The 26,252-nt window shown below is 44.0% G+C and overlaps 1 protein-coding gene across 1 annotated transcript; it reads left to right on the forward strand.

Annotated features, from left to right (window-relative positions):
- Positions 1-2,866: 2,866 nt before the first annotated feature.
- Positions 2,867-26,022, forward strand: wdr17 (WD repeat domain 17). The gene is made up of 32 exons (XM_069713882.1): positions 2,867-2,969; positions 5,895-6,023; positions 7,278-7,461; positions 7,818-8,048; positions 8,146-8,256; positions 8,384-8,524; positions 8,746-8,868; positions 10,266-10,453; positions 10,547-10,715; positions 11,991-12,082; positions 12,248-12,330; positions 12,418-12,504; positions 13,470-13,634; positions 13,902-14,017; positions 14,154-14,240; positions 14,505-14,654; positions 14,732-14,862; positions 15,698-15,823; positions 16,383-16,538; positions 17,294-17,358; positions 18,140-18,272; positions 18,380-18,468; positions 18,896-18,995; positions 19,093-19,232; positions 19,989-20,100; positions 20,181-20,322; positions 21,067-21,169; positions 21,307-21,408; positions 22,855-22,953; positions 24,418-24,485; positions 24,640-24,737; positions 25,403-26,022. Exons 2-32 carry the CDS (start codon positions 5,901-5,903, stop codon positions 25,520-25,522), a joined length of 3,834 nt encoding a protein of 1,277 aa, XP_069569983.1. The 5' UTR covers positions 2,867-2,969; positions 5,895-5,900; the 3' UTR covers positions 25,523-26,022.
- The last annotated feature ends 230 nt before the right edge of the window (positions 26,023-26,252 follow it).

The raw sequence follows: 26,252 nt of genomic DNA on the forward strand, positions 1-26,252 counted from the left end.
AATATCTGGGAAACTTTCCAGGCATGGGGAGTCAGAATTTGAACATGCAATTTTGCTTGCGTGATTACATTTTAGTTGCCTTTTATGAAAATATATTTCCCATGTATTTATTTATTTTTCTTAATCTCATTATTTCACGTGCTTCCAGTATTTTCCCATCATTTCGTCAACATGGGGCAGCTCTTCAGTAAAGATGTGCCTTTTTTTTCTTGCCTGCTAAATGTAAAGATCTTCAATAAAATACAAAATAAAGACTTCAAAGACGGTCATGAAAATAGAAACAAAAGGGGAATGTAAAGTTTGGAGATCTATCAAATATGGGTGCCCTTCGTAACCACGGCGACGATAAGCACACTGGCCTTATTGTTCCAATTAAAAAAAGAAAATTTTTTGCACAAAGGGGGGGTTGATGCATTTTATACTGAAAACACCTGAGAGTTTATAGATCGCTGTTTGTTTTCAGATCAGCACAACAACAGAATGTATTTATGTTCATTCAAAGTCGCAGACTTTGGCCCTCGCAAAGTCGGTCAGGACTCTTTTTCAAAAAAACATTTTGAAAGAGTCCCAACACTTTAGATTCACGGTGTCTGTGTTCAGAGGTCCGTTATTTTCGGTGTCCAGGCCTGTGAGCTGTGGGAGGGTTCATATTGCAGATATCTGTAATTCAGAGTGTTTAATTCAGTCAGGTCTCCTACTGGTCATGTTTTGGGCTTTCTGGTGCAGATATCCATCATTCTACTCACAATTTGAATTTCAGATATCCGATATGTCCTTCTGAGCTTTAAAAATGCACGTACTGGTAAAAAATAATATTTGAGATATCCACAATTATATTTATGAGCAGGATTAAGGTAGTTGCAGATATCTGCAGAGGGGTAAAATTGCGTTTCTAACCAGTGTTATTAGTCTGAATGACAGTTAAAGACAATATTGTGGTCATTAGTATTACAAGATATCAATTAGTTTGATTGTACTGGTCAGAATTCAATAATCTCCAGTGTATTCTGGATATCTGAAATATATAAAATATTCCTAAGTTTTTGGATATCTGTAATTGAATAGTTTTTTTTGTCACTATTTTAATTTAAATGTAAGTTTTAGATTTTTTTTATATTCAAAATGATATTATGAATATCTGTTTTTCACATTAGATATTTGACATTAGAATTATGACGAGTAATTAAACTGTTCCTGTCTGAAACAGTTTTTTTGTGTGACAGATAACCAGAATCAACATGAGCTGGACATTAAAGATTTAGGTGTTGATATCTGATTGAAAGCCCGGGACACAGAAGTGAAGACAGCGATGGGATTTCAACAGAAAAATAACAAATATCAATATAAATATTAGAAGAAATTTTGTTTTCATGTTTGCAAAACCAGTTAAAAAGATGTTTTCATCGGCCTTTATGGGTTATTTAGTGCAGATCAGCCCGGCGATGGCGTCGGACCTCGACATTTAAAGGTAAAAGTTTTAATTACAAACATTTTAAATGAACAAAAAAAAAATGATCCACGGAATATAAAGACAAAGCAGTTTTCATGTTGATGTATTGTGTTGCAGAGATGATTAGAGATTAGTACGGTAACCAGCTGGCCCGTCTTGTAATACCACTTTGTGCCACAGGAGCTGATTGTGAGTCACCGTAGCGATAAGTCTGCTCTCAGTCCAACTGTGATGTCAGCCGTTGGTTTGTACATTCTGAAACCTCGAGTTCGGTATTTAAGCCATCTTGATTTTTTTGTTGTTGCCAGAAGTGACCAGAGGAGCGAGCGAGCGAGGGATGTGACTTGATCTACGAGGACACTATGCCCCGCCCACCTACAGTAGAAATCTGACTGCACCACGGGGCTGTCAATCAAACAGCCCCGCCCCCAAACATATCTGTGTTTGAGTCCTAATATCTAATGAACGCTGGAATTATTTCCACAAGGACCACCAGAACACTGATCAAGAGGGAATTTATCCAATGAGACCATAATGACTTGTGGAAAACAATTATTAACTTGGAGCCAGCCCCTAGTGGCCATCAGTGGTATTGTACTTTAAGTCACTTCTGCATTGGCTATACTTATCAGGCCTCGAAGCTACGAAAAATTTTTAAGATAGCAAAGCTATATTGTAAACCACAGGCTTATAATCAATCATCTTTTTTTTAGCCAATCAATATTGGGTCTATATAAAACTAATTTTACAATTATCAGTTAGAAAAGCCAATTACTAACCAAAAGCAGGGCAAGAAAACGCAAAATTAGACCAAACTTCTGAAACTCTGAGGGCAGATTGGCTCACTATCGCCTCCTGAGGTACAAAATGGTATTACAAGACTAAGCTTAGGTTAAGTTAGGTTAGGTAGTTACTTTATTAATCCCCGAGGGGAATTTTTTTCGCTACAGCAGCATACAGAAGCAACAAGATAATAATAGAACAATAGAAAGCAATAAAATAGCATTAAATTATAAAATATAAATATAAAATATAAAATTCACAGTATATACAGTGTATACAGTACAGTATATATCTCTATATATTATATAATACTACATACTCCTACATACTGCAGTTTTTGTGTATTTCTGAGTACCAAAGCCCAGTGTGGTTCAGTGTGACCTCATAGACGTTACTGACTGAATCTGGAGTGTTTTTGAGGGTGAAATAAATTTATTTTTTTTAAAACCTGAATAAGTCACTCAGCCATCAGGATACTTCTGCTGCTTCTGTTTTCTTTTAAACTGGGGAAAAACAATTTTTTGTGAACCCTGGCTGAGCCTCACTGACAGTCACACCTCATGCTGGAGGGACGGCGACAGCAGGCTGCACGTGGCCAATAGCTGATTACGATGATTAGTCCCGTGGACCAATCTCTGCCGCCGTTACAGCCCACCTCGCGCAGAGGACGGCGAGCAGGGGCGCATTTCAGCACCTGGGAGCTGTCCGCTGCGCACGAGCCTGCCGACGACTGACGGTAAGCGGAAAACTGGAGACACTGCAGCTCCGTTAGCAGCACCGAGAGAAGCGGCGGCTGTCTGCCTGTCTGTCTGTCTGTCTGTCTGTCCGCAGGTGTCTCCCCGCCTCCTCGCGCAGCCGTCGGTGCCGCTCGGACCTGTTGATGCCGTCTAGAAAATAAACGACGAGCCCCGGGCGCGCGTGCGGCTCGGAGCGGAAACGGCCGTCAGCTGAACCGGGTTCAAACCGACACCGTTTATTTTCAGGCTGATTAACGTCGTGTTTGATTAGGCTTCGCGTTTTATCAGCGGCTCGTTGTTGTGAACGTCCGGTCGGTGATTTGCATACCGTGTTTGTGTCTGTAACGCAGTGTCTGCACCTGTGTGTCGCCTTCATCACCTGAAGCTGACCGGCTCGGAGGAGGAGGAGGAGGAGGAGGCTGCTGAATACGACTGATAAAACCTGATTGGTCTCACATTTAGTTTTCATTTTAATGGACCTGTCCCCGGAGACATTTTGGCACATGTCCAATCAGGAGTCATTTAAATAAAGGCTGCTCTCCCTTCAGGTGAGGTGCTCTGAGAGGTCCAAATGTGAGCATTGCAGCAAAAAGAAATAATCCTTTAAACCCCTCTGTCTGGGTCTCCTAACAATCAATCAAATACATTTTTTTTTTAAATTTTTTTTTTACATTTCTCTGTTTAAGTGAAACATTTCAGATTTCACGTCAGTCAGTCAGTCAGTCAGTCTTGACAGTGAGGCTGTTAAAGTGTTGGACTGACCGATCAGCTGACCTACATGTGTGTGGAAGGAAAGTAAAGAAATCAGTTTCCGGGTGTTTCCCACTCTTTAGGAGCGGCACCCAAGTTAAGCCGATTTAAAATTCTAGTTTTGTCTTGAAGATTTTTATCTGTTGCTCTACTTTTTTCCCGAATTTTTTAAAAATGGTAATAATTATTGTTAAATATTCTGTGAAACTGCATATTTTTAATTATTTGTTACAGTTGATTAAAACCGGCCGCTCCAGCAGCTCCTTTCCTCCTGACTGTTTTTGTTGATGTGTGCTTCAATGAACCTGGCCGAGATTTCAAACCGTCACGGTCATGTTTTCCTGCAGCAGTAAGTTACAAACGGGCTTTAAACGTGGGATTCTGTGAACACACGGACCCGCTTTCAGGTCGAACATGTTCCTCCATCAAAGTGCGGCGATTACTGTGACTGCACCGTCATTAGTGTTCAGACGATTCGCACCATTATCTAATCAAACGGAGAGAAATTTAGATGCAAATGAGCCTATTTGCACCTGACTGGATGAGGTCGCAGGCTAACCCATCAACGGGATTTTGAAGATTACCTCTGAAAGGGAAACCTCACCGCTCCCATGATTCCCTTCTTCTGGGTCTTTTAGCTCTTCTGAGATTTGTGAGAACATCATCAATCACGATGTCTAAAAAATTAAACAGAATTAACATGACCCCCTTTCTAAATTGAAAATAGACCAAAGAAAGCATAAAACATAAAATGTTGAACTTGAGAAATGTTATTGTTTTATGAAAAATATATGCTCACTTTGGCAGCAACACGTTTCAATAAAGTTGGGACAGGGGCATTTTTACCACTTTCTTGCATCACCTCTTCTTTTAACAACACTGTAAACATTTGGGAACTGAGGAGACCAGTTGCTGGAGTTTTAAAAGTGAAATGTTGTCCAATTCTTGCCTGATATAGGATTTCAGCTGCACATAATTTCCAAAAGGAATCTCAAACTTCGATTCATCAGACCACAGGACAGTTTTCCACTTCACCTCAGTCCATCTTAAATGAGCTCGGGTCCAGAGAAGCTGGCGGTGTTTCTGGATCATGTTCATATCTGGTTTCTTCTTTGCATGGTAGAGTTTTAACCTGCATGTGTGGATGCAGCGATGAACTGTGTTCACAGACGATGGTTTTCAGAAGTGTTCCTGAGCCCATGCAGTAATTTCCAGTACAGCATTGTGTCTGTTTTGAATGCAGTGCTGCCTGAGGGCCTGAAGATCACCCCCATCCAATATTGGTTTTCTGCTTTGTCCCTTGTGTACAGAGGTTTCTCAAGATTTTCTGAATCTTTTATTCATATTATGAACCGTAGATAATGAAATCCACAAATAAGTTGTAATTTTACGTTGAGGAACATTATTCTTAAATTGTTGCACTATTTGCCCACACAGTCTTGCAGAGTGATGAACCTCTCCCCATCTTCACTGCTGAGAGACTCTGCCTCTCTGAAATGCTCTTGTTATACGCAATCATGTTACTGATCTGTTGCCAGGTGACTTAATATGTTGAGATGTTCCACCAGGTGGTTTTTTTTTTTTGCGTTACACAACTTTTCCAGTCTCCTGTTGACCCTGTCCCAACTTTTTTGAGATGTGTCGCTGTCATCAAATTCAAAATGAGCATATATTTTTAATAAAACAAAATGATTTCTCAGTTTTAACATTTGATATGTTGTATTTGTTTTATTAAATATGGGTTCATGTGATTTGAAAATAATCACATTCTGTTTTTATTTACATTTTACACAGCGTCCCAACTTTTTGGGTTTCTTTTCAGACACTTCACTTCCTGCAGGCTGAGTTTAGGATGAGTTTGTGATCAGTAGGCGTCACCAGTCAGGTCCTCACAGTGACAGTAGATAAGCAGCCATCTGAGCCAATCACAGCACAGATTAATTCAATCCTCTAATCATCTTATCGTGCTCAACCTGTGGATCCACGAAGGATGTTTGTTTGTTGTGGGTGTTGTAACTGACAAATTAATACAGTCCAACACAGCAGGTCCTTCACGTGAAACACAGACAGACAGACAGAGGAGAGGACAGACACACACACCTGTACCTGGAGGGTGGGCGGGATTTGTGAAAAAGACTTAAAACATGAAAGTGTGAATGTTCCTGTGTGTTCAGGTGAGGATGGCCAAGGTGAAGCAGGTGGGCCTGCTGGCAGCCGGCTGTCAGCCCTGGAACAAAGACGTGTGCTCAGCGAGCGGAGACCGCTTCGCCTACTGCGCTACTCTGGCTATATACATCTACCAGGTGAACTTGTGTGTGTGCAATAATAGTTTTTGTCATGATGTGCAGGAATGTTTTTACACACAGCAACCTTTTCAATGAGCAGTGACCAATAAGTTCAGAGGGTGTTCCTGAACGCAGCACAGTGATGCACACAGAGCAGGAGGATCAGCAACCTTCATGAGGAAGTATTCCAAGTGTCTTGATCAACATCAGCACCGGAGTTCAACAATTCAACACAGTTTTGTGACAAATATTTGGGAAAGAGAAATTCTTCACCGCACCTGCCTACAGCTTGTGCTTCTGAGCCCATGCAGTGATTTCCACGACAGAATCATGGCTGTTTATAAAGTAGTGCCACCTGAGGGCTCGAAGATCACGGAATAACATCAGATTTTAGATCAAACTCTGGAAATTATCAACAGAGACCCTTGAAATGCTTCAGAAAGTGTACGGCGATGAAGCGATGAGCCGGTGAGATGTTCTGAGTGATGTTCACATTTCCAGAGGGGCGGAGCTTCACTTCAAGACCGAAGAAGGTGCGTCAGGTCAGGAGACACCAGCTGGGTTTTCTTTGACATTGGCGGTGGTTGTGTCACCGTGAATTCGTCCCCCAGAGTCAGACTGTCAACACTGAGTTCTACTGGGACCTTCTGAGTCGTCTGTTCTGGTTTGAACTTCTTTTCTGCTTTGTAGTCTTCAGGTCAGTCTGGGTTTTGTGCTTCCTGTTTGATTTTGAAACGACTCACCTCTTGTGTCTGTCTTGTTTCACTTCCTGTCCTTTGAATGATTGTTGGCCCTGACTAGTTTCATCTGTCCCTCGTTGTCCTTCCCTCCCTGCTGTATTCAGTCTGTGTGCTCTTCTTCTCTCTTTGTTTCAGTTACCTGTCTGTTGCTGTGTCTTTTGAAGGTTCTCCAATAAGACATGTGGCTCTGTGGCACAATGGATAGCGCGTTGGACTTCTAGTTAAACACAAAAGATTTAATGGATGCATATTGTCTGTCTTTGAGAAGTGATGATAATGAACGAAGTCGTTCTGTTGTCACAGAAACGAAATGAACTGTGCTGATGTTGATCAAAAGACGACACTTGGGAAAACTTTGTCATGAAGGTTGTTGCTTCCTCCTGCTCCGTGTGCATCACTGTGCTGCGTTCAGGAACACTTTCTGAACTTATTGATCCACGCTTGTTCAGTTTGTGTTCATGAGTTTCACAAGATCACGTCAGTGCAGGATTTATGTTTCTCAGGTTGTCTCCTTCTTTTGTCGTGGTTGCAGTTGGACCAGCAGTACAATGAGTTTAAGTTGCGGTCCATCATGTCAGAACACAAGAAGACCATCACGGCCATCAGCTGGTGTCCCGACAACCCCGACCTGTTTGCGTCGGCCTCGGCTGATAACTTGCTCATCGTGTGGAACGTGGCAGAGAAAAAGGCCGTTGCCCGGCTGGACAACACTAAAGGTAGGAGGACGCTGGGCAGCAGGTGGTCCCGACACAGTCCATCATTACTTTAAGACATGAAGGTCAGTCAGTCCACAACATTTCAAGAAAGTTTCTTCACAAACCATCAACTCTGTGATCAAACTGTCTCTGATCACATAGACATTGATTATTTAAACCCACTAAATGCCTGATATAACTCAACTCTTAGCTAACTGAACAAACCGACATTACATTAATTTGTTAATTATCTTGTTCCGGCTAATTTAGCGGCTAACATTATCTTGTTTAGGCTAATCTAGCGGCTAATGTTAGCTGAAACACCGTGGTGTGGTCTTGTCCTGTAACGTGTCTCTTCCTGTCCTCGTCTCACTCAGGCATCCCCGTGTCCGTCAGCTGGTGCTGGAACTCGGCCGACGGAGTGGCGTTTGTCTCCCAGCGCGGCCCTCTGTACATCTGGGTGTACCGAGGCTCTGACACCGGCGTCACTGTGCACAAAGAGGCCCACTCCTTCCTGTCAGACATCTGCCTCTTCAGGTGGCACCCCACCAAGAAGGGCAAGCTGGTGTTCGGACACACGGACGGAAGTTTGTCTGTTTTTCAGCCGGGTACGGACGCGCACATCTTCATCACCTGACACGTCTTCATCACCTGACACCTGTAAACATACGTCTTCATGAACCTCTCTGTCTCCTGCTGTTTCAGGGAGTAAGAGCCAAAAGCACGTGTTGCGTCCAGAGTCCTTGGAGGGGACGGACGAAGAGGACCCCGTCAGCGCTCTGGAGTGGGACCCCCTGTCTACCGACTATTTACTAGGTTGGACGACACACTAACAACATCTCCGGGAGTTTTTCAGCGGGAGTGAATTGAATTTAAAAGAAAAAAATAAAGCAGATTTTGTATTTTATAGTTCTGATAAACCCACCTTCTCTCGCTCTGTCAGTGTCGAACCTCCACAATGGGATCCGTCTGGTGGACAGCGAGGCCTTGGCCTGCATCACGTCCTTCTGCTTCCCCTCCGCGGCTGCGTCCGTCCAGTGTCTGGCCTGGGTCCACTCGGCACCGGGCATGTTCATCACAGGAGGTAAGGACGGCCTGTCTTGATGTGGAACGTGGCTATGATCCGGGAGTCCTGTTTACGTTAGATTTGTCCCTTCAGCCTCCTGCTGTGTGACACATGTTGCTGCCTCTTATCTATAAATACGTCCTTACTGGTGTATCAATGAGAACATATGGTGTTAGACAGTAGGTGGAGTTCATATTATGACGAATGAAGAAGTTATTTAACACCTGATGTGTCTGCAGACTCGCAGGTCGGCGTGTTAAGAGTTTGGAACGTGTCTCGCTCGACTCCTCTGGACAGCTTCAAACTGAAGAAGACCGGATTTCACGCTCTACATGTCCTCAACTCCCCTCTGGCCAAGAAAGGTAACATTCAGGAGATAAAGTCATAAAAAAAACAGTTTTACTGTTAAATATGATGTTTCTGGATCAATATTATTGCTGATGCATAAATGTGCATTTTATTGCTGGATTAATTTAAGGTTGAGCTAAGATTTGTGTACAAACCACAATTCTCTAAAAAAAAGTCAACAAGCTCAGGATTTAAAAAAAGGTTTTGCTGTTTGATAATTTTCACATTTAATCCTTGAGTTTATAAAAAAAAAAAAAAAAAATTCAAATTTAAAGTCATCCGATTTGGAGATATGTGGTTTTCACTGGACAGGAAGGGAATGAAAAACTGTGATCTGAAAAGAGTACAAAGTAGAGGATAATCTCCTCTACTAAATTCCTCAAATTTGTGCTGAAATACAGTACGTGAGTAAATGTACTTATTTACACTATAACACTTGTGTGTGAGACAAAGTGTTAATATAGAAATAATTTTAGAGTTACATAAAATATAATCATAGTAACGTTCTCCATCCAGCTGTGCGCCCATCTGCGCTCCTCCTGTTTGAACTCGTCCACATGAAACACATGACAACAAAGAGCTGCAGCTTTGTGATGACGGTCAGGTGATCGTGTGATCAGGACACATCAAACGTCTGCAGAGTGACGTCTTCACTGACTCCCGACGGCTTCACAGCGAACCAGACTTCAGAATAAAAACAGCAGGATGCAGACGATCTGATGAGGCTGATTGTTTCTCTGTCGGAGAGTAATTAAAAACAAAAACAAACACACAGCTCATTCCTGCATCGTCTCCAACATCACCTCCTACTTTAAAGTAAAAAACAAATAGTCAAAAATGGACTTATCTTAAAGCCGAGTTATTAGCATGTGCATCGGCTGAGCAGTGAGTCCCTGGTTCAGGTCCCGGCCGACCGGACCGTCACTCCTCTGCTCTCTTCAACCTCATTTCCTGCTAGTCTCCTCTGGCCCTGTCAAAATAAAAGCAGAAAATCTTTACAAAAGATAAATGTGTTTGTTTTTGGAAGCAATGTTCGAAAGTTGTGGTCAGAAGACTTCAGTGAGTAAAACAATGAAATAAATTTTTTTTGTGCGGCACTGAGCACATATTTTTACTGAGTCACAGAGTGATCCACCGTCCTGGTTCTGATGTTAAAGATTAAAGACAACCTCCCCGACAGAGTTATGCAAGATATTTCTACTGACAAACTATAGAAATAATATTATTAGACATATTTTTTTCTCTTTGATATAAAGACTAATCTGCAGGTTTTATCGGATCTAATGATGGAGGTCCTGGATAGACTGGACTGTTCTGATAAAAACAGGATACAGAATGAACAGCTGGTACTGATAACAACTAAAATATGAGCTTTAAAGTGAAGGTACAGAAGTGTCCGTTCTCCCCGCAGCTCAGAGTTCCTGTTCTCCCAGTAAAAGTCAGCACACCAGTTCCACCAGCGAGGCGGTTCCTCCCCCGACCCTGTCCCAGAACCTGTCGTTCTCCCTGCCGCCGGGCCACGCCGTCTGCTGCTTCATGGACGGAGGCGTGGGACTCTATGACATGGGCGCCAAGAAGTGGGACTTCCTCCGAGACCTGGTATTTCTGCCGCGTGCAGCCTCACAGTCACGGGACTAGGATGAACACATCGTCCCGTCCTCACACTCTGCTCTCCCTCCGCGTCCTTTCCAGGGTCACGTGGAAACCATCTTCGACTGTAAGTTCAAGCCCGACGACCCCAACCTGCTGGCCACGGCGAGCTTTGATGGAACCATCAAGATCTGGGACACAAACACGTTAACGGCGGTTTACACCTCCCCCGGCAACGAGGGAGTGGTCTACTCCCTGTCCTGGGCTCCAGGTAGCTGCACCCCACCTCCACGTGCGCACACACACACACACACACACACACACACACACACACACACACACACACACACACACACACACACACACACACACACACACACACATTATACAACAAGTGGTTCCGACCCAGAGATCTGATTGGTCAGCGGTACGTTTGAAACGTGCTCAAATCAGCATGACATCACACCCTGCTCATCACTAGAAATATGACTCCGCCTCCTCAATGGGAATATATGATTAGAATTGAATTTCATATGATATGTAATATAATTATAGGTCTATTAAATGTGACCCATTTGGTGAAATCGGGTCTCACTTGGTCCTTTTTTGTCGCTCCCAGCACCTGTACCATAACACCACGGATAGTCACGCACTTAAAATCTTAGCAGCAGCTAGGTTGACGGGTTTGGTTTTAACATGCGACGCGCAGCTAAAATCTTAAAAATACACGAGTTCATCGATATCGTTTTTCAGCAGATATCTTAGTTACAACCAGACTGAGCTACCTGAGAAGTTTAGTGTTTCTATGTGATGAAAAGCAATAAAAACGGACTAGAAATCATCCCCGTTGCTAGGGTCGTTACTAAGGGTCGGACTACTTCCTGGAGCGGTAGACAAGGCATACGTTACATAAGAGTACTGACGCGACTGATTGTTTTCCAGTTGGTAGTCAAACTCCATGTATTGCCATGGAAATGGAGATCACACTATCAAAGTTTTATATTTTGAACTTCAACAATAAGTCAACCAGCTGATACAACGATACAAGTCTAAATAAAAACTGATAATTTGTCTCCTTAGTTCCCAGCCTCCAAAATCAACAGTTAACAGCAGCTCAGGTTATAAATCACATCAACGTGTCCCTGAGTTCAAGTTTGATACTGATGTTTCTCGCTACATATTCCCATCTGTGTTTTTTCATAGTTTTGATGTCTTCAGTTTTGTTCTCCACAGTAGAAAACAGTAGAAATAAAGAGAAACTCCAGAATGAGTCGGTTTGTCCAAACTTCTAACTGATGCTGTATATTGCAGATAGTTTAAAGGTAAATCAAATAGGCAAATATAGTAAGTACAGGTATCATTTTCAGATTTTTTTTTAACTCTTAAATATCAGTTTCAAACAAAAACAAAAAAAATCCTGTTTTTGTTGTGGGTTGTATTCACGTATGTTGAACCCCGTTGTTTGTGTCCCGGCCGTTTGTCCCATACTGTCACGTGAAAGTTGTTGACTCTTTTTTGTTTGTGTGTGTTTCGGTGTGTTTCGAAGGAGACCTAAACTGCATCGCGGGCGCAACATCTCGTAACGGAGCATTCATCTGGGACGTCAGGAAAGGAAAAATCATCACCCGCTTTAACGAGGTCACGCATTTATAAATCACTCTGTGTGTCGGTAGTGTCAGAGAATCATCAGGGGATCATCTGTAGATTCATTCAAATCACAAGTTGTAGTTAGTTACTGAGGTGTCTTGAGTGCAGCTCATCAAATACGATGATGATGGTGACGACCTCTCTGTCTTCCTCCAGCACGGTAAGAACGGTATATTCTGTATATCCTGGAGCCATAAGGACTCGAAGAGGATCGCGACCTGCAGCGGTGATGGATTCTGGTGAGAGTTCATCCTCTTCTGGTCAGTCAGCAGTGTTATAACTGTCCTTCACAGAGTCAGACGTGTCTTCTGTTGCTTTGACGACAGCATCATCCGGACCATCGACGGTAAAATCCTCCACAAGTACAAACATCCTGCGGCGGTGTTTGGGTGCGACTGGAGCCAGAACAACAAGTAAGACCTTCATGTGATTGTTATTATTGATGAAAAGAGTTTAAAACACCTGAAAGACAACAGCTACATAAGTAGAACTAAATCAAAAAGATGCAAACAAAGCAGGGCTGTAAAGGAAGGAATTTGTCCAATAAATCAGATTCTGATAGAGCGCAAAGCTGTTGCCGTGACAACAGCCGATGCATGTTGAACCCGAAAACACAGATCTAAACAATCAGCACAGTTTCACGGTGGATGGTCAAGATTAGTGTCACACGTTCACACCATTTACCAAGAAACCAGTTTAAACCAAATCTAAAATCTGTCTAAAACTAAGTCCATAATCAGTCCTAAACCTTCTTAAACCAGTTTATAACTAGTCAAAGTCCATCTGCAAGTAGTCTAAAACCGGGTTCAAAATCAGTCTGGAACCACATCTAAAACGAGTTTAAACCAAGTCTAAAATCAATCCTAAATCAAGTCTAAAATCAGTCCTAAACTTTTCTAAAACCAGGATTAAAAACAGTCCAAAACCACATCTGAAACCAGTTTAAACCAAGTCTATACACCAAGTCCAAAACCAGACTTAAACCAAGTCCAAAATCAGTTAAAAACTAGTCTAATGTCCATCTAAAAGTGGTCTAACACTGAGTTCAAAATAAGTCTAGAACCACATTGGGAACTAGTTTAACCCGAATCCAAAATCAGTCCAAACCAAGTGAGTGATCAGTGAGTAAAAGCGTTATCTAAACACAAAGTACATTAAAGGATCATTCCGCTTTATTTCCTCCTGCTGCGCTTCCATGAACGTTACTGCCGTGTCCCTGTGGGTCGGGCTAATTTTAACCCTCCACCTCCGGTTCCAGGACTCCCAGGGAACTCCAGTTTTTTGCTGTTTAGTGGGACTGAACAGAGAGCGTAAACTAAGCCTTGTTAATCTAGTGCAGGTGTAACCTCCTCCTGCTACCGCCTCTCTCCTTCCGCAGGGACATGATCGCCACCGGCTGTGAGGATAAAAACGTTCGCGTGTACTACCTGGCCACCAGCTCGGATCAGCCTTTGAAGGTCTTCACCGGTCACTTGGCCAAAGTGTTCCACGTCCGCTGGTCTCCTCTCCGAGAGGGAATACTGTGCTCTGGATCAGACGACGGGTGAGTGCGGACACACACACACACACACACACACACACACACACACACACACACACACACACACACACACACACACACACACACACACACACACACACTGAAGGGGTTTCAATGAATAAAGTCTGAATATGAAGCAAAGTGCATGTAGAGGAGATGTCATACTCTGTGTGTGTGTGTGTGTGTGTGTGTGTGTGTGTGTGTGTGTGTGTGTGTGTGTGTGTGTGTGTGTGTGTGTGTGTGTGTGTGTGTGTGTGTGTGTGTGTGCAGCACTGTCCGTATCTGGGACTACACACAGGATGCGTGCATCAACGTGCTGAGCGGTCACTCAGCGCCGGTCCGAGGCCTGATGTGGAACACAGAGGTTCCTTACCTGCTCATCTCAGGTGACCTCACCGCAACATCTGTCTGATTATCTCACGAATAAACATATTGATTTGTGACCGGTACGTTATTGGCAAGATAATCACGTTATAAATGGACCGTGTTGTATTTAAACTGTTAAATATAATGATTTTGCAGGTTCTTGGGATTATACGATCCGAGTGTGGGACACAAGAGACGGGACGTGTCTGGACACGGTCTACGACCACGGAGCTGATGTTTACGGTGAGACAGCCGGACGGGAACTGCTAAACTATCAGTATTGAATGATATACAGTGTCGGTCAATGCAGCACCGAGGCAGGAAGTAAAATACTTTCGATATGTTACACACAACTAGTTTTGATGACACACGATGCATGATTTATGTTTGTCACATAAATTCTTTATGATTAATGCTTCAGTTATTCGATGCTTGTTAGTGTTTAGTTTTGAACCTGAGTCCTGCGTGTGTGTGCGTGTGTGTGTGTGTGTGTGTGTGCATGCACAGGTCTGACGTGTCATCAGAGCCGTCCCTTCACCATGGCGAGCTGCAGCAGAGACAGCACGGTGCGTCTGTGGTCTCTCACGCCGCTCATCTCTCCTCTGCTGCTGAACATCGTCACCGAGCAGCCGTGGGAGAAGATCATCGGAAACACAGGTGAGCGCTGACCTCTGACCTGCCGAAGGTCACTCTTAACGGCTCATCTCGACTGAGCCGTCTGTGTGTCTCTGCAGACACGGCGATGGTTCCCGGCTCACCTCCGCTGCTCTGCGGTAAAGTGTCCAGAGACGTCAAGCAGGAGCTGGACAAGCTGAGCCTCGACATCCGGGACAAGAAGCTGCGCTGGTTCTCCGAGTGCTTCTCGGTATTTACTTTATGAATGCTCATTCTTCATCTGGGATGTTCTCTGGCATCGAACTGTATAACGTAGAAACCAGTTATCACACCAAAGCATTGCCGTACGCCGGTCAGTCCGCGAGAGGTCAGTGTCACGTTTTGTACTGTGCCGACATTTTATGCACAGAATACCACATGCGTAGACTCCCGAAAAGATCATGGTTTGCTTTAGATTAAGTAACGTTACGTACGTCGTGTAAAATTTTACGTAACTTAAAGTAACGTACGGTAATGAAATCTTTCTCACGGACTTGCGATCCTTCTTTGACCCTGGTCATACATGCATGTACTTGTCACGCCTAGGTGAGACAAAACGCGACACTGACACGGTGTCCTCTAGTGGACTGATGGGAGTATTACACACTCTGGTGGGATACTGAGCTGGATCGATAGACTGTATATAAAAGTGGACGTAGCTTCCACGTCTGAAAAAGTGCCTTAAGCTGCAATACCACCGAGTGCCACTAGATGTCTACGAGTTCACTCGGTGTTGTTAGCTAAAGTCGCTCCTTCTTATCAGTTTTCTGGCAGTCCATCTAAATATAATCCTGTCATTAATGAGAAAATAAGCTTAAAAAAGACATGGTTCTGGGGGCGTGTCTGATTGACAGGCCTGTGGTACAGTCAGGTTTCCGGGATGTAGTGTTGCTGTCGCCGCTTCAAAAAGTCCGTTTACGAACAGTTTATCAGGGCATTTGTTGTGTATTCAAAGGCTCTTCTGCTTCGGCCTCACTTATCCGAACATTTTATTAAACGGTCTGTGGCTGGTGCTCGTTTCCGATCCGTGTGTGTCCCGTGTCCAGCCTCCAGGGGGCAGCAGTAACCTCTGGGACTTGGTGTCCGTCATCAGCGGCCAGGACGACTCGCTGTTGCCTGCCAGCTACAGCAAAGGAGTGATGCACATGAAGCACCTGCTCAAGTTTAAGACTGTGAGTCACTGTTACAACAGAGAGGTCATTGTGTGTTAGCCAGGTAAAACAAACAGGTAGACAGCCAATCAGATCACCGAATGGACCGAGGCAGAGACAAGCACTTCGGCTCAAGGAGATGTAAATAATAGCTGGATTTGTTTGCCTCCAAACAGGGAAACAAGGTCCACTTGATCATTAAGCTGCTTATTTTTCAGCTTATTATTGATTTATGCAGTCAGTCGAGTTCAAACAGCTGCAACACACACATAAATAGAAATACACAATAACACAACACGAGCAGAGAGATTATCAGTTAACACAAATTCTAAATTTTCTCTACATACACTTCACTACATTTTCACATAATGAATTTATTCATAAAGTGTGTTTTACATGGAAAATGCAAATGAGACAATTCACCACAAGAAATCAGGCAGGAAGCTAATAAAACACAAGAATAAATAATAACGTTCAGCGAAAGAAGAAAAACATCACATTAGAAAAAATATAAAGCATATTGGACACCAGTAAAAGGTATTCTTTTCATGGTCTTCCATTGTGTTGTGCCGTCTTTCAGTCTGAAGCGCAGGAGCTGACGATCGTCAAGATGTCTAAATTTGGAGGAGGCATCGGAGCTCCCAGTAAAGAGGAGCGGCTGAAGGAGGCGGCAGACATCCATCTGAGACTTGGACAGATTCAACGATACTGTGAACTGATGGTGGAGCTGGGACAGGTCTGTATGAGAGAGAGACTGGATGTGCTGGCAGTGATCCCATCTGTCAAAATTAATGTTTGTGAAACTAAAATAAAGACCCTAAACTGATCAATAAGTTTAGGGAGTGTTCCTGGTGAACAGCGAGGAGGAAGCGTCATCTCTTCAGTTCCACACGGAGCAGTATTAACTTCTCAAAGACGACAATATGCATCCATTAAATCATACATTGACTCTGGTGGGACGCGAACCCACAACCTTTGAATCACTTTTTCTGTGTCTAACTAGAAGTCCAATGCGCTATCCATTTGGCGCAATGAATAGGGCATTGGACTTCTAGTTAAACACTAGAGAAGTGATTCAAAGGTTGTGGGTTTGAGTCCCACCCTATAATCTTTGATTTAATAGATGCATGTTGTCGTCTTTGAGAAGTTGATTTCCATGTCCAGTGTTCACAAAAACATGTCGAACTCAGGTGTTGATGTTGATCAATATTTCCTTAATGAAGGTTGTTGCTTCCTCCTGCTCCGTGTGCATCACTGTGCTGCATTCAGCAGGAACACTCCCTGAACTTACTGGTGAGCTCCATTTTGGCAGTGAAAAGCTTCACTTTATTTGTTGAACCTTAAAGAGAATTAATATGAAAACAGATGTACATTCAGGTGTAAAGGTTCAGAGGGAAACATCTGGGCATCATCAAAGAGACTCTGGCAAACCAGCTGTCAGTCCATGAGGTGGGAATGATCTTGTTCTTACTGTTCTCATCTGTCTTTTAGTGGGAGAAAGCATTATCTGTTGCACCAGGAGTCTCAATGAAGTACTGGAAGAAGCTCATGCAGAGGTAAACCAAGTTTCAGCTTCTCTTCTAAACAACAACACGTTTCAGTCAGAGTTTCACGTGTGTGTTTTGTCAGACTGTGAACATGCCGAGAGATGTTTGTTCAGTAAGTGACGTGAAGTGAAAGAAAACCTGCATCAGTGCTCGATGCCACGATTCAAATGAGCAGCAGGTGGACAAAACAAGAGCAAACTTGCACAAATACAACTCCGCCTTTAAAACAAAGAGTTGTTGATTCGTTGTCGATCAGTGTGTGAAATATCAGAATCACGAATAAACACAAATAAAATTTGACTCCCCTTCTCGTGTTTGTTTCCCTCCTCTAACAGTCAGCTGTTTGCTTCCCTCTATGTCTGTAATCTCCTGTAATATATGCGGTGACGACTTTGAAGGAATTGGCCCAATGAAGCTGAAATTCCCTCGAGGTGTTCCCGAGATGTTGTGTTCACGAGAACGGGACGGACAGCCTGAAAACATGACGCCTCTGTCCACAGCTGTCACCAGCGTGGAAACACCATAATCCAACATCCATCTGAGAAGTCAGAAACCGTAGAGGCGGAAAAAAAACGAGTTCAAAGTTTGTCTAAAAGAAGTCCAAAAACACATCGGAAACCAGTTTAAAACAAGTCCAAAATCAGTCCTAAACCGAGACTAAAATCAGTCCTAAACCAAGTCTAAAATCAGTCCTATCAGCTGTCAATCTGATGTTTAATATCAGCACAAGTGACAAACCTTTACATGCTACATGCTGTTTCATTATTTTTGTAACGTGCTCTTGTTGCAGGAGGGCAGATCAGCTGATGGCGGAGGATAACGACGACGCCATCCCGTACTGCATCGCCACCGGAGACATAAAGAAGCTGGTCGCCTTCTTCACCAGCAGGGGGCAGCTGCTGGAAGCCTTACTGATAGCACAGGTACAGAGAGGGAGAAGTAGAGTGGGAGGAGGGGGGTCAAAGGTTAAAACAAGAAAGGAAGGTGAGGAAGTATTGATCCGATATAATGAATCATGATTTTTTTTTAGGGAGCATGTGAAGGAAACATTCGTGCACCTCAGAGTTCAACGGTCAACCACACAGCTAATGACGGGGATAACAGACAACAATACCAGAGGTAACACACACACACACACACACATGCACACACACACACACACACACACGCTCTGAAACGGATTTCTTTTGAGTTCCGTTGAACCCAAACTGAGATCTTTTCCTGAACCTGAACATGTTTTGGTGCCAAAACCACGTGTTTTCACGCCAAGGCAAAATGTGACACTGACATGGCGCCCTCTAGTGGACTGATGGGTGTATTACTGGGCTGAATTATTTCTGTGATTATTGAGTGTGTTCGCTGGCTAAATGAATAAAGTCTTTCAGAGAAATAGATCAACCCGTTATACTAAAAAAGGATTGAAACCAGCGAGTCTTGCAGTGAGAAGTGTAGCTCAACAAAATAAGTCTGAGGTTGATTCAACATCTGTCTGAAATCTCAAAACATTTTGTTTGTGATGCGCTCCGGTTGCTCATCTTCTCTCCAGCCTCCTCCATGAGGTCTGTAAGGAGCTGGCTGAGTGGTACTTCCAGGACGGATGCTCGGTCCTGGCAGCGTGCTGTCACCTGGCTGTGGACGACATCCAGGTAAACCTCAGGTTCTGAGTCTGTGGACTCACCGTCTGTGGACTCACCTGTCTGCGCTGTAAAACAGAAGTTTAAAAACCTTGTGCCTTGTTTCCAGTTAGCCATGTCGAGTCTGATCCGAGGTAACGAGCTGGAGTTGGCCGCGTGTGTGGGGATCGTACTCGGAGAGGCAGCCAATCAGAGCACTGCGTACTGCCTCAAACTGTTGGCCAGGAAGTACATGACCACGCCCACATGGTACGACTGCGGTGCAGGTTTGGTGTGTTTGGTGTATTTATCTCTTTAAGTATCAAACCACGTAGACTGTGTATAAAAGTGGACGTAGCTTCTGAAAATTGAGGCCGATGCCGAAGTGCCTTGAACTGCAGTACCACCGAGTGCCACTAGAGGTTGGCTCCAAAAAGCCTCCGGCTCCATAGAGTCCCATTCAATTTCCCTCATTAAATTCGAAGTCAATAAAAAAAAAAAAGTTATCTCAGTGTTGTTAGCTAAAGTCGCTCCTTCTTATTAGTTTTCTGGCGGTCCATCTGAAAATAATCCCGTCATTAATTAGAAAATAAGCTTCAAAAAGAATGTTTTTGGGGTGTGTGTCTGTTTGATTGACAGGCCTGTGGTGCAGTCAGGTTACAGCTATCGGTGGGCGGGACGTAGTATCGTCAGGTTTCCAATCAGATCAGTCAGATCCACCGCTTGCTCCTCCCCCAGCTCGTCCAAATATGGTCACTTCCTGCTCCGAACCGCTCCGAACTAGCAAGATGACGACGGACAAAATCCAAACTGGAGGCTTCATAACGTTCACAAACCAACGGGTGACGTCACTGCTGGTTGATACTTATATGAAACCTAAACAAGGGCACACACGAGCACTTATAACGTCTGTGACAAGGAAAAGTTTGAGTTTTTTCTTTCTGCAACTTCCCAACTCATGAAAACCTGGTCGATGACAACACGACAACAATACAAACCTTTAATCTTTTCTCTATTTACAATCAGGGACCTTTCCGTTGACCTGCTGCACATGATCCCTGACAACCACATCTTATTGGCTAAGCTGTGTGCGTTCTACCCAGGAAGTGACGCTGAAATCAACCAGTTACACGAAAGGGTGAGTGAGTTCAGTAGTTCTGGATGAAGCGGAGTGAAAGCTACCTGTCTGATTGCGGTGATGTTGTTTTGTCTTTAAAGTGCGGCCTCCCGTCCTTGGAAGAGTGTTCGTCCCTGGCAGAAGCAGCCATGTCTGAAGGAGATTTGTTTTCAGCGGTGAAGTTCCACCTGCTGAGCTCTGAGCCCGAAAACGCCCTTCAAATCGGGACAGACCACGTTAAAGGTACCGACACCATTTACGTGTCTGCATTTGACATGATTAGAGTTTAGAGAGAAAACGAGCCAAAACACTCAAGCCAGACCCGACAACATTCACTGGCTCCTCCCGCCAACTTGCAGTCACTCCCCACTAACCCGTCAGAAAATGGAAAGAGGCAGTGTTCAGGCACCTTATTGGTAGTTATAGACTGTATTTAAAAAGCTCTGAAAAATGAGGTCCATGCAGAAGTGCTGCAATACCACCGAGTGCCACAAGAGGTCGGCTCCAAAAAGCCTCCGACTCCATAGACTCCCATTCAACTTCTCTCATGAAATACAAAGTCAATAAAATTTCTCCACGAGTTATCTCGTTGTTGTTAGCTAAAGTCGCTCCTTCTTATTAGTTTTCTGGAATTTCATCTGAAAATAATCTCGTCATTAATTAGAAAATAAGCTTCAAAAAGATGTTTTTGGGGTGTGTGTCTGTTTGATTGACAGGCCTGTGGTGCAGTCAGGTTACAGCTATCGGTGGGCGGGACGTAGTATCTTCAGGTTTCCAATCAGATCACTCAGATCCACTGCTCGCTCCTCCCCCGGCTCGTCCAAATATGGTCACTTCCTGCTCCAAACCGCTCCGAAGTGATAAAGACATAAAACATCTGAGCTTCGATTTGAATTCACGATTTAAAACACCAACAGAAATGTCCAATAAAGTTATTAAGTCTTTATACTGTGCTTATAAACTCTCTTTGATTTTCCTCCTCACCAGAACAGCTGGCTGGATCTGATTGGACGGTGGACAGCGTTCAGCCAATCCTGGACCTGATGAGCTACATCAGAACCGACCGCCTCATCATGGCCAAGCTGACCGAGTCAGAACATTTATTATCAGCAATAATCGTTTGTTTTAACACAATGTCAGAGTTAATTCGTGTGTGTGTGTGTGTGTGTGTGTGTGTGTGTGTGTGTGTGTGTGTGTGTGTGTGTGTGTGTGTGTGTGTGTGTGTAGAGCCCGCAGTGAGCTGTTGATCCTGTGTGGTTATATTGGAGGTCTCCTGTCTATCAGAAGTCAGTACTCCAGCATCGTACCAGCACTCTACGAATACACCAGGTAGACACACAAATCTGTGTGTGTGTGTGTGTGTGTGTGTGAGAATGATTCTTTATTCACCATTGCTGCATTTAAAGTTAGAAAATGTTGTTTCTACAGCAGTCCAGAAGGTAGGTAGGTAGGTAGGTAGGTATATACTTTATTAATCCCCGAGGGGAAATTTTTTCGCCACAGCAGCATACATACAGGAGCAATAATAGAAACAATAGAATAAAATAATAATAGAATAGAATAATATAATAGAAAAGCAATAAAATAAAAAATATAAATATAAAATATAAAATGCACAGTACATACAGTATATATACAGTACATTAAATATCTATATATATTATATACAACAAACCAATAAACACAGTCAACATATATATATATATACATACAGTACAGTATATATCTATATATATAATATACATATAATATACAAGCAACCAAGAAACACAGTCAACAGTGTTTTTGTACTGTGATGGATTTTGCCAGAGGTGAGTTATTGTACAGTCTTATTGCAGTGGGCAGGAATGATCTCCTGTATCTGTCCTTGTGACAGCGGAGCTGGAGGAATCTTTTAGAGAAAGTGCTCCTCTGTCCCTGCAGCAGGTGGTTGAGAGGGTGGACAGGATTATCCAAGATGGACAATAGTTTGATCAGCGTCCTCCTCTCCACCACCTTTTCCAGACTATCTAGTTTGTAGCCGATGATGGAGCCGGCCTTCTTAACCAGTTTGTTGAGTTTGTTGGTGTCACCGGCTCCAATGCTGCTCCCCCAGCAGACCCCAGCGAAGTACAAAGCACTGGCCACAACAGACTGGTAAAACATCTCCAACATCCCGCTGCACACATTGAAGGATCGAAGTTTCCTCAGAAAAAAGAGTCGACTCATCCCCTTCTTGTAGACAGCATTGATGTTGGTCTTCCATTTCAGTCTGTTGTCGATGGACACACCAAGGTACTTGTACTCCTCAACCATGTCAAGAAGGGACAAACCCAAACACTGAATCTAGAGAGTTTTTTTCAGATTCTGTCACAGTTTGGAAGAGCAGGACGTTTAGTTCGGTTGGATGCAAACTTGAAAAGTCACCACCAGACAGCACTAAAAGCTGCACACTGCTCCTTCAAATGTGTTTATTAATTGCATATACCGACATGCCTGAGAGGCAGCAGCAGGTTTTATCGCAGTTAAAGTCCTCTCGCTCATTTCAACCCCGCAGACCGTCGCTCCGTTTGAGTCGACACTTCTGATCAGTGCTCATCAGCTCCTCCGCCATCTCGTGGGCATTCATTTCATATTTCAATGAGTCTGGAGGATTTAAACAGGAGGAGTGATTTACAATAACTGTTGAATCGGAGATGATTGGTGTGTGTGTGTGTGTGTGTGTGTGTGTGTGTGTGTGTGTGTGTGTGTGTGTGTGTGTGTGTGTGTGTGTGTGTGTGTGTGTGTGTGTCTCAGTCAGCTGCTGAAGCGCAGGGAGGTGTGTGTCCCTCTGAAGATCGAGCAGCTGTCTGTGGAACTGGACGCCTGGCGGGCCTGCACGCAGAGCAACAGCATGTAGGTGACACACACACACACACACACACACACACACACACACACACACACACACACACACACACACACACACACACACACACACACACACACACACACACACACACACACACACACACACACACACACACCTTATTTAACACACCGCGGTGTTAACAGGTCACCTATATAAGGCATGGCCGGGGTCATGAGAAGCAACAGAGTGGCGGCTAAATAAATCTGTAACAGCTGGTCACACACACACACACACACACATACAAAAACCACACACACACACACTCTAACAAACACACAACATTGTTACACCTTCGTATCTCTAATAACAACACAATCAAACAGAAGACGGTAAAAACACTCGGACAACTAGGATAAGAGGAGTGAAAGCGTCTCCTTGCTTATCAACTTGAAGTGTTGCTGAAGAGGCCGATGATGAGGCCAGTTGCCACGGCAACACGGGAGAGGAGAGAGCCGCTGAATCACCCCTTGAGGAGAGATGAGCATGTTGTTGTGACTGATGACAGAGATGTTGATGTTGCTGATTGGTCAGGTGGCCGAACACGAACATCGTTTTCTTGGTGCAGAGCACTTTATGATGAAGACTCACTTGGAGGGAGGAAGAGCAGCGAGGACACCAGTCTGAGTATAAACCAATCAGCAACCAGCAGTGACATCACCCGTTGGTTTGTGAATGTTATGAAGCCTCCAGTTCAGATTTTGTCCGTCATCATCTTTGCTAGTTCAGAGCGGTTTGAAGCAGGAAGTGACCATATTTGGACGAGCTGGGGGAGGAGCCAGCGGTGGATCTGACTGATCTGATTGGAAACCTGACGATACTACGTCCTGCCCACCGATAGCTGTAACCTGACTGCACCACAGGCCTGTCAATCAAACAGACACGCCCCCCAAAAACAGGTCTTTTTGAAGCTTATTTTCTAATTAATTACGAATTAACAGATGAACCGCCAGAAAACTAATAAGAAGGAGCGACTTTAACTAACAACACCGAGATAACATGTGGACATTTTTTATTGACTTTGTATTTCATGAGAGAAGTTAAATGTGAGTCTGTGGAGGCTTTTCGGAGCCGACCTCTAGTGGCACTCGGTGGTATTGCAGTTTAAGGCTCTTCTGCATCGGCCTCATTTTTCAGACCCGGAAGCTACGAACACTTTTATGTACAGTCAACATGTCCGTCACACTCCAGTAGTGAAAGTTTGTGTCTCCTAAACCTCAGAACATGAAGCAGATTCATCGTATCGTTGTTGAAACTTAAAAGAAAAACACAAACAGCATCTGTGGTTGCAGAGGAGATATATATTGGTGCAGTGTTTTTAAATAACGAACAGCCTTTGACCTCTGACCTAAGTTCCTGCATCCTGCCGAGCCGGGTCGCAGCGACACTTTCTGAACGTATTGATCTTATTGGATCAGTTCCACTAACCGGCTGTCGTCATGTCTCCACAGTCCTCCATCAGAGAGTCAGAGAGACGAGTTCAGCTGCCTGGAGAGGAGAGTCCAGTCGACAGACTCCGGTAACACTTCCTATAGGGAGCTGCGCTGATTGGCTGCCGTGTGTACAAGCTGCTCTGTGATTGGGTGGAGATAAACAATTAATCGGTCAGCGTGTGTGAGTGCTCGACGACGTTGTGGTGAATTCATTCAGAGATGTTTTCTGGCCTCCTTCAGCCGCGTTGGTTCTGTGTGGCGCCGATTACGTGACGGGCTCCAACCTGCCGAGCCACTCGGACCTGCAGCTGTCCTGCTTCACCGGACACAGGATTCAGGTGTGTGTTACTCCGTCCCGCCGCCATGTCGGTGTTTGATTTTGTGTTTTTTTTTTTGCCTTGTAACGTGTTTTTTTTTCTGTGTTGAACTTAGAGAACCATCACGGGGCTCAAAGGGATAAAAAAAAAAAAAAAAAAAAGTATCTAAAAGTGACGTAGCTTCACAGAACAGACAGTCTGTGACTGTAATATAGAAAACAAAGGCTCCATCTGCTGTCACAATAAGAGATTTAAATGCTTTTTTAAATCACATTCATTCAACACTAAAACAAAGTTCAGTCTCTTACAGCTGGAAGTGTGGAGAAAACTCATTCAACATATTCCTCATTCCCATCATAAGACCACATTTCCCACAAACCCCGTCACTTCCTGTTGTTGCAGTTTGTTTTGATGGTGAGAGGAGAGGGGGGGGCGGAGCCTCGCTGGTTGGAAATGAACACTTAGTTTTGATAATAAAGTCAGTTTTATTTTGAAAGGCGACTTTATGATGTCATACTTTCAGCTTCTGTTCACGACAGGTTTTGCGGAAACATTTGGGGAATTTTGAAAAGTATTGAATTTGAAATTGTGATTTCCTGAAAGGTCTCTTGGTTTGTTTGTGTGTCTGTTTGCCGACACGTCACCAGCGCGTTTGTCTGTTCCTCCGGTTGTGTTTCGGTGTGCAGGGTCCAGTGTTTCTGCTGGAGGACAGTAAATCCGCCATCTCCCTGAACGACGCTTTAATGTGGGCGAAGGTGAACCCGTTCTCTCCGCTGGGGACGGGACTCCGCATCAACCCCTTCTAACGCCGGACCGGGGAGGACACCGGGGAGGACACCGGGGAGCGACATTGAAAACTTCGTGGCCGAGCGTATTTCCAGAAAAGCGCGCAGCTTTTGTAGATTTTGATATCGGTTAGCGTAGCCGTGACGTGATGAGAACTCGGCCGACAAAACAAAATCATCATGCTTCGCCCGTGGAGGAGGATCCGCGTCGGAGGAGACGAAGACTCGTCCGGTCGGATTCCCTCCTTTCACCTGCTAACGTTCCCCGAAGTATGAGCGTGTACATACAGGGTATAAATCTGAACTCTTCTATTGTAAAAAAAAAAAAAAAGAAAATAAGAAAAAAAAAAAGAAAGAAAAGAAACACGGGAATAAAAACACCCGCTGAGGGTTTAAAACGGACTCCCGCCTTTTTCTTTCTGCTCACGTTGACGCGATGCTGCCTTCGGATGGGACTCGTGGGACGCGGGACGTTTTTGCGACAACGTGGACGCCGTTTAGAAGCCACCGAGGCTAACGGGTTAGCAAGCTAACGGGTTAGCAAGCTAGCGGGCGGCTAACGCGATGCAGGAAAGGCAAAAGAATAACGACAGATTACAAAAAAAAACTCCACACGACTAAAATGACACTAAATTAGCTTCCCCTCAGTCCATTAGCTGTCCCTGCTTTATCTTGGACGGGGTCCCGGGGGGCGGAGCCTATCACAAGAGACAAAACGATAATTCATGTAGTTTCTGCAAAAGCAGGAAAA

Source organism: Brachyistius frenatus, unplaced genomic scaffold (genome assembly GCF_029030835.1).
Source record: "Brachyistius frenatus isolate BFR_SWC_R1_liver_20210118 unplaced genomic scaffold, ASM2903083v1 Contig_123, whole genome shotgun sequence".
Lineage (NCBI taxonomy): Eukaryota > Metazoa > Chordata > Actinopteri > Embiotocidae > Brachyistius > Brachyistius frenatus.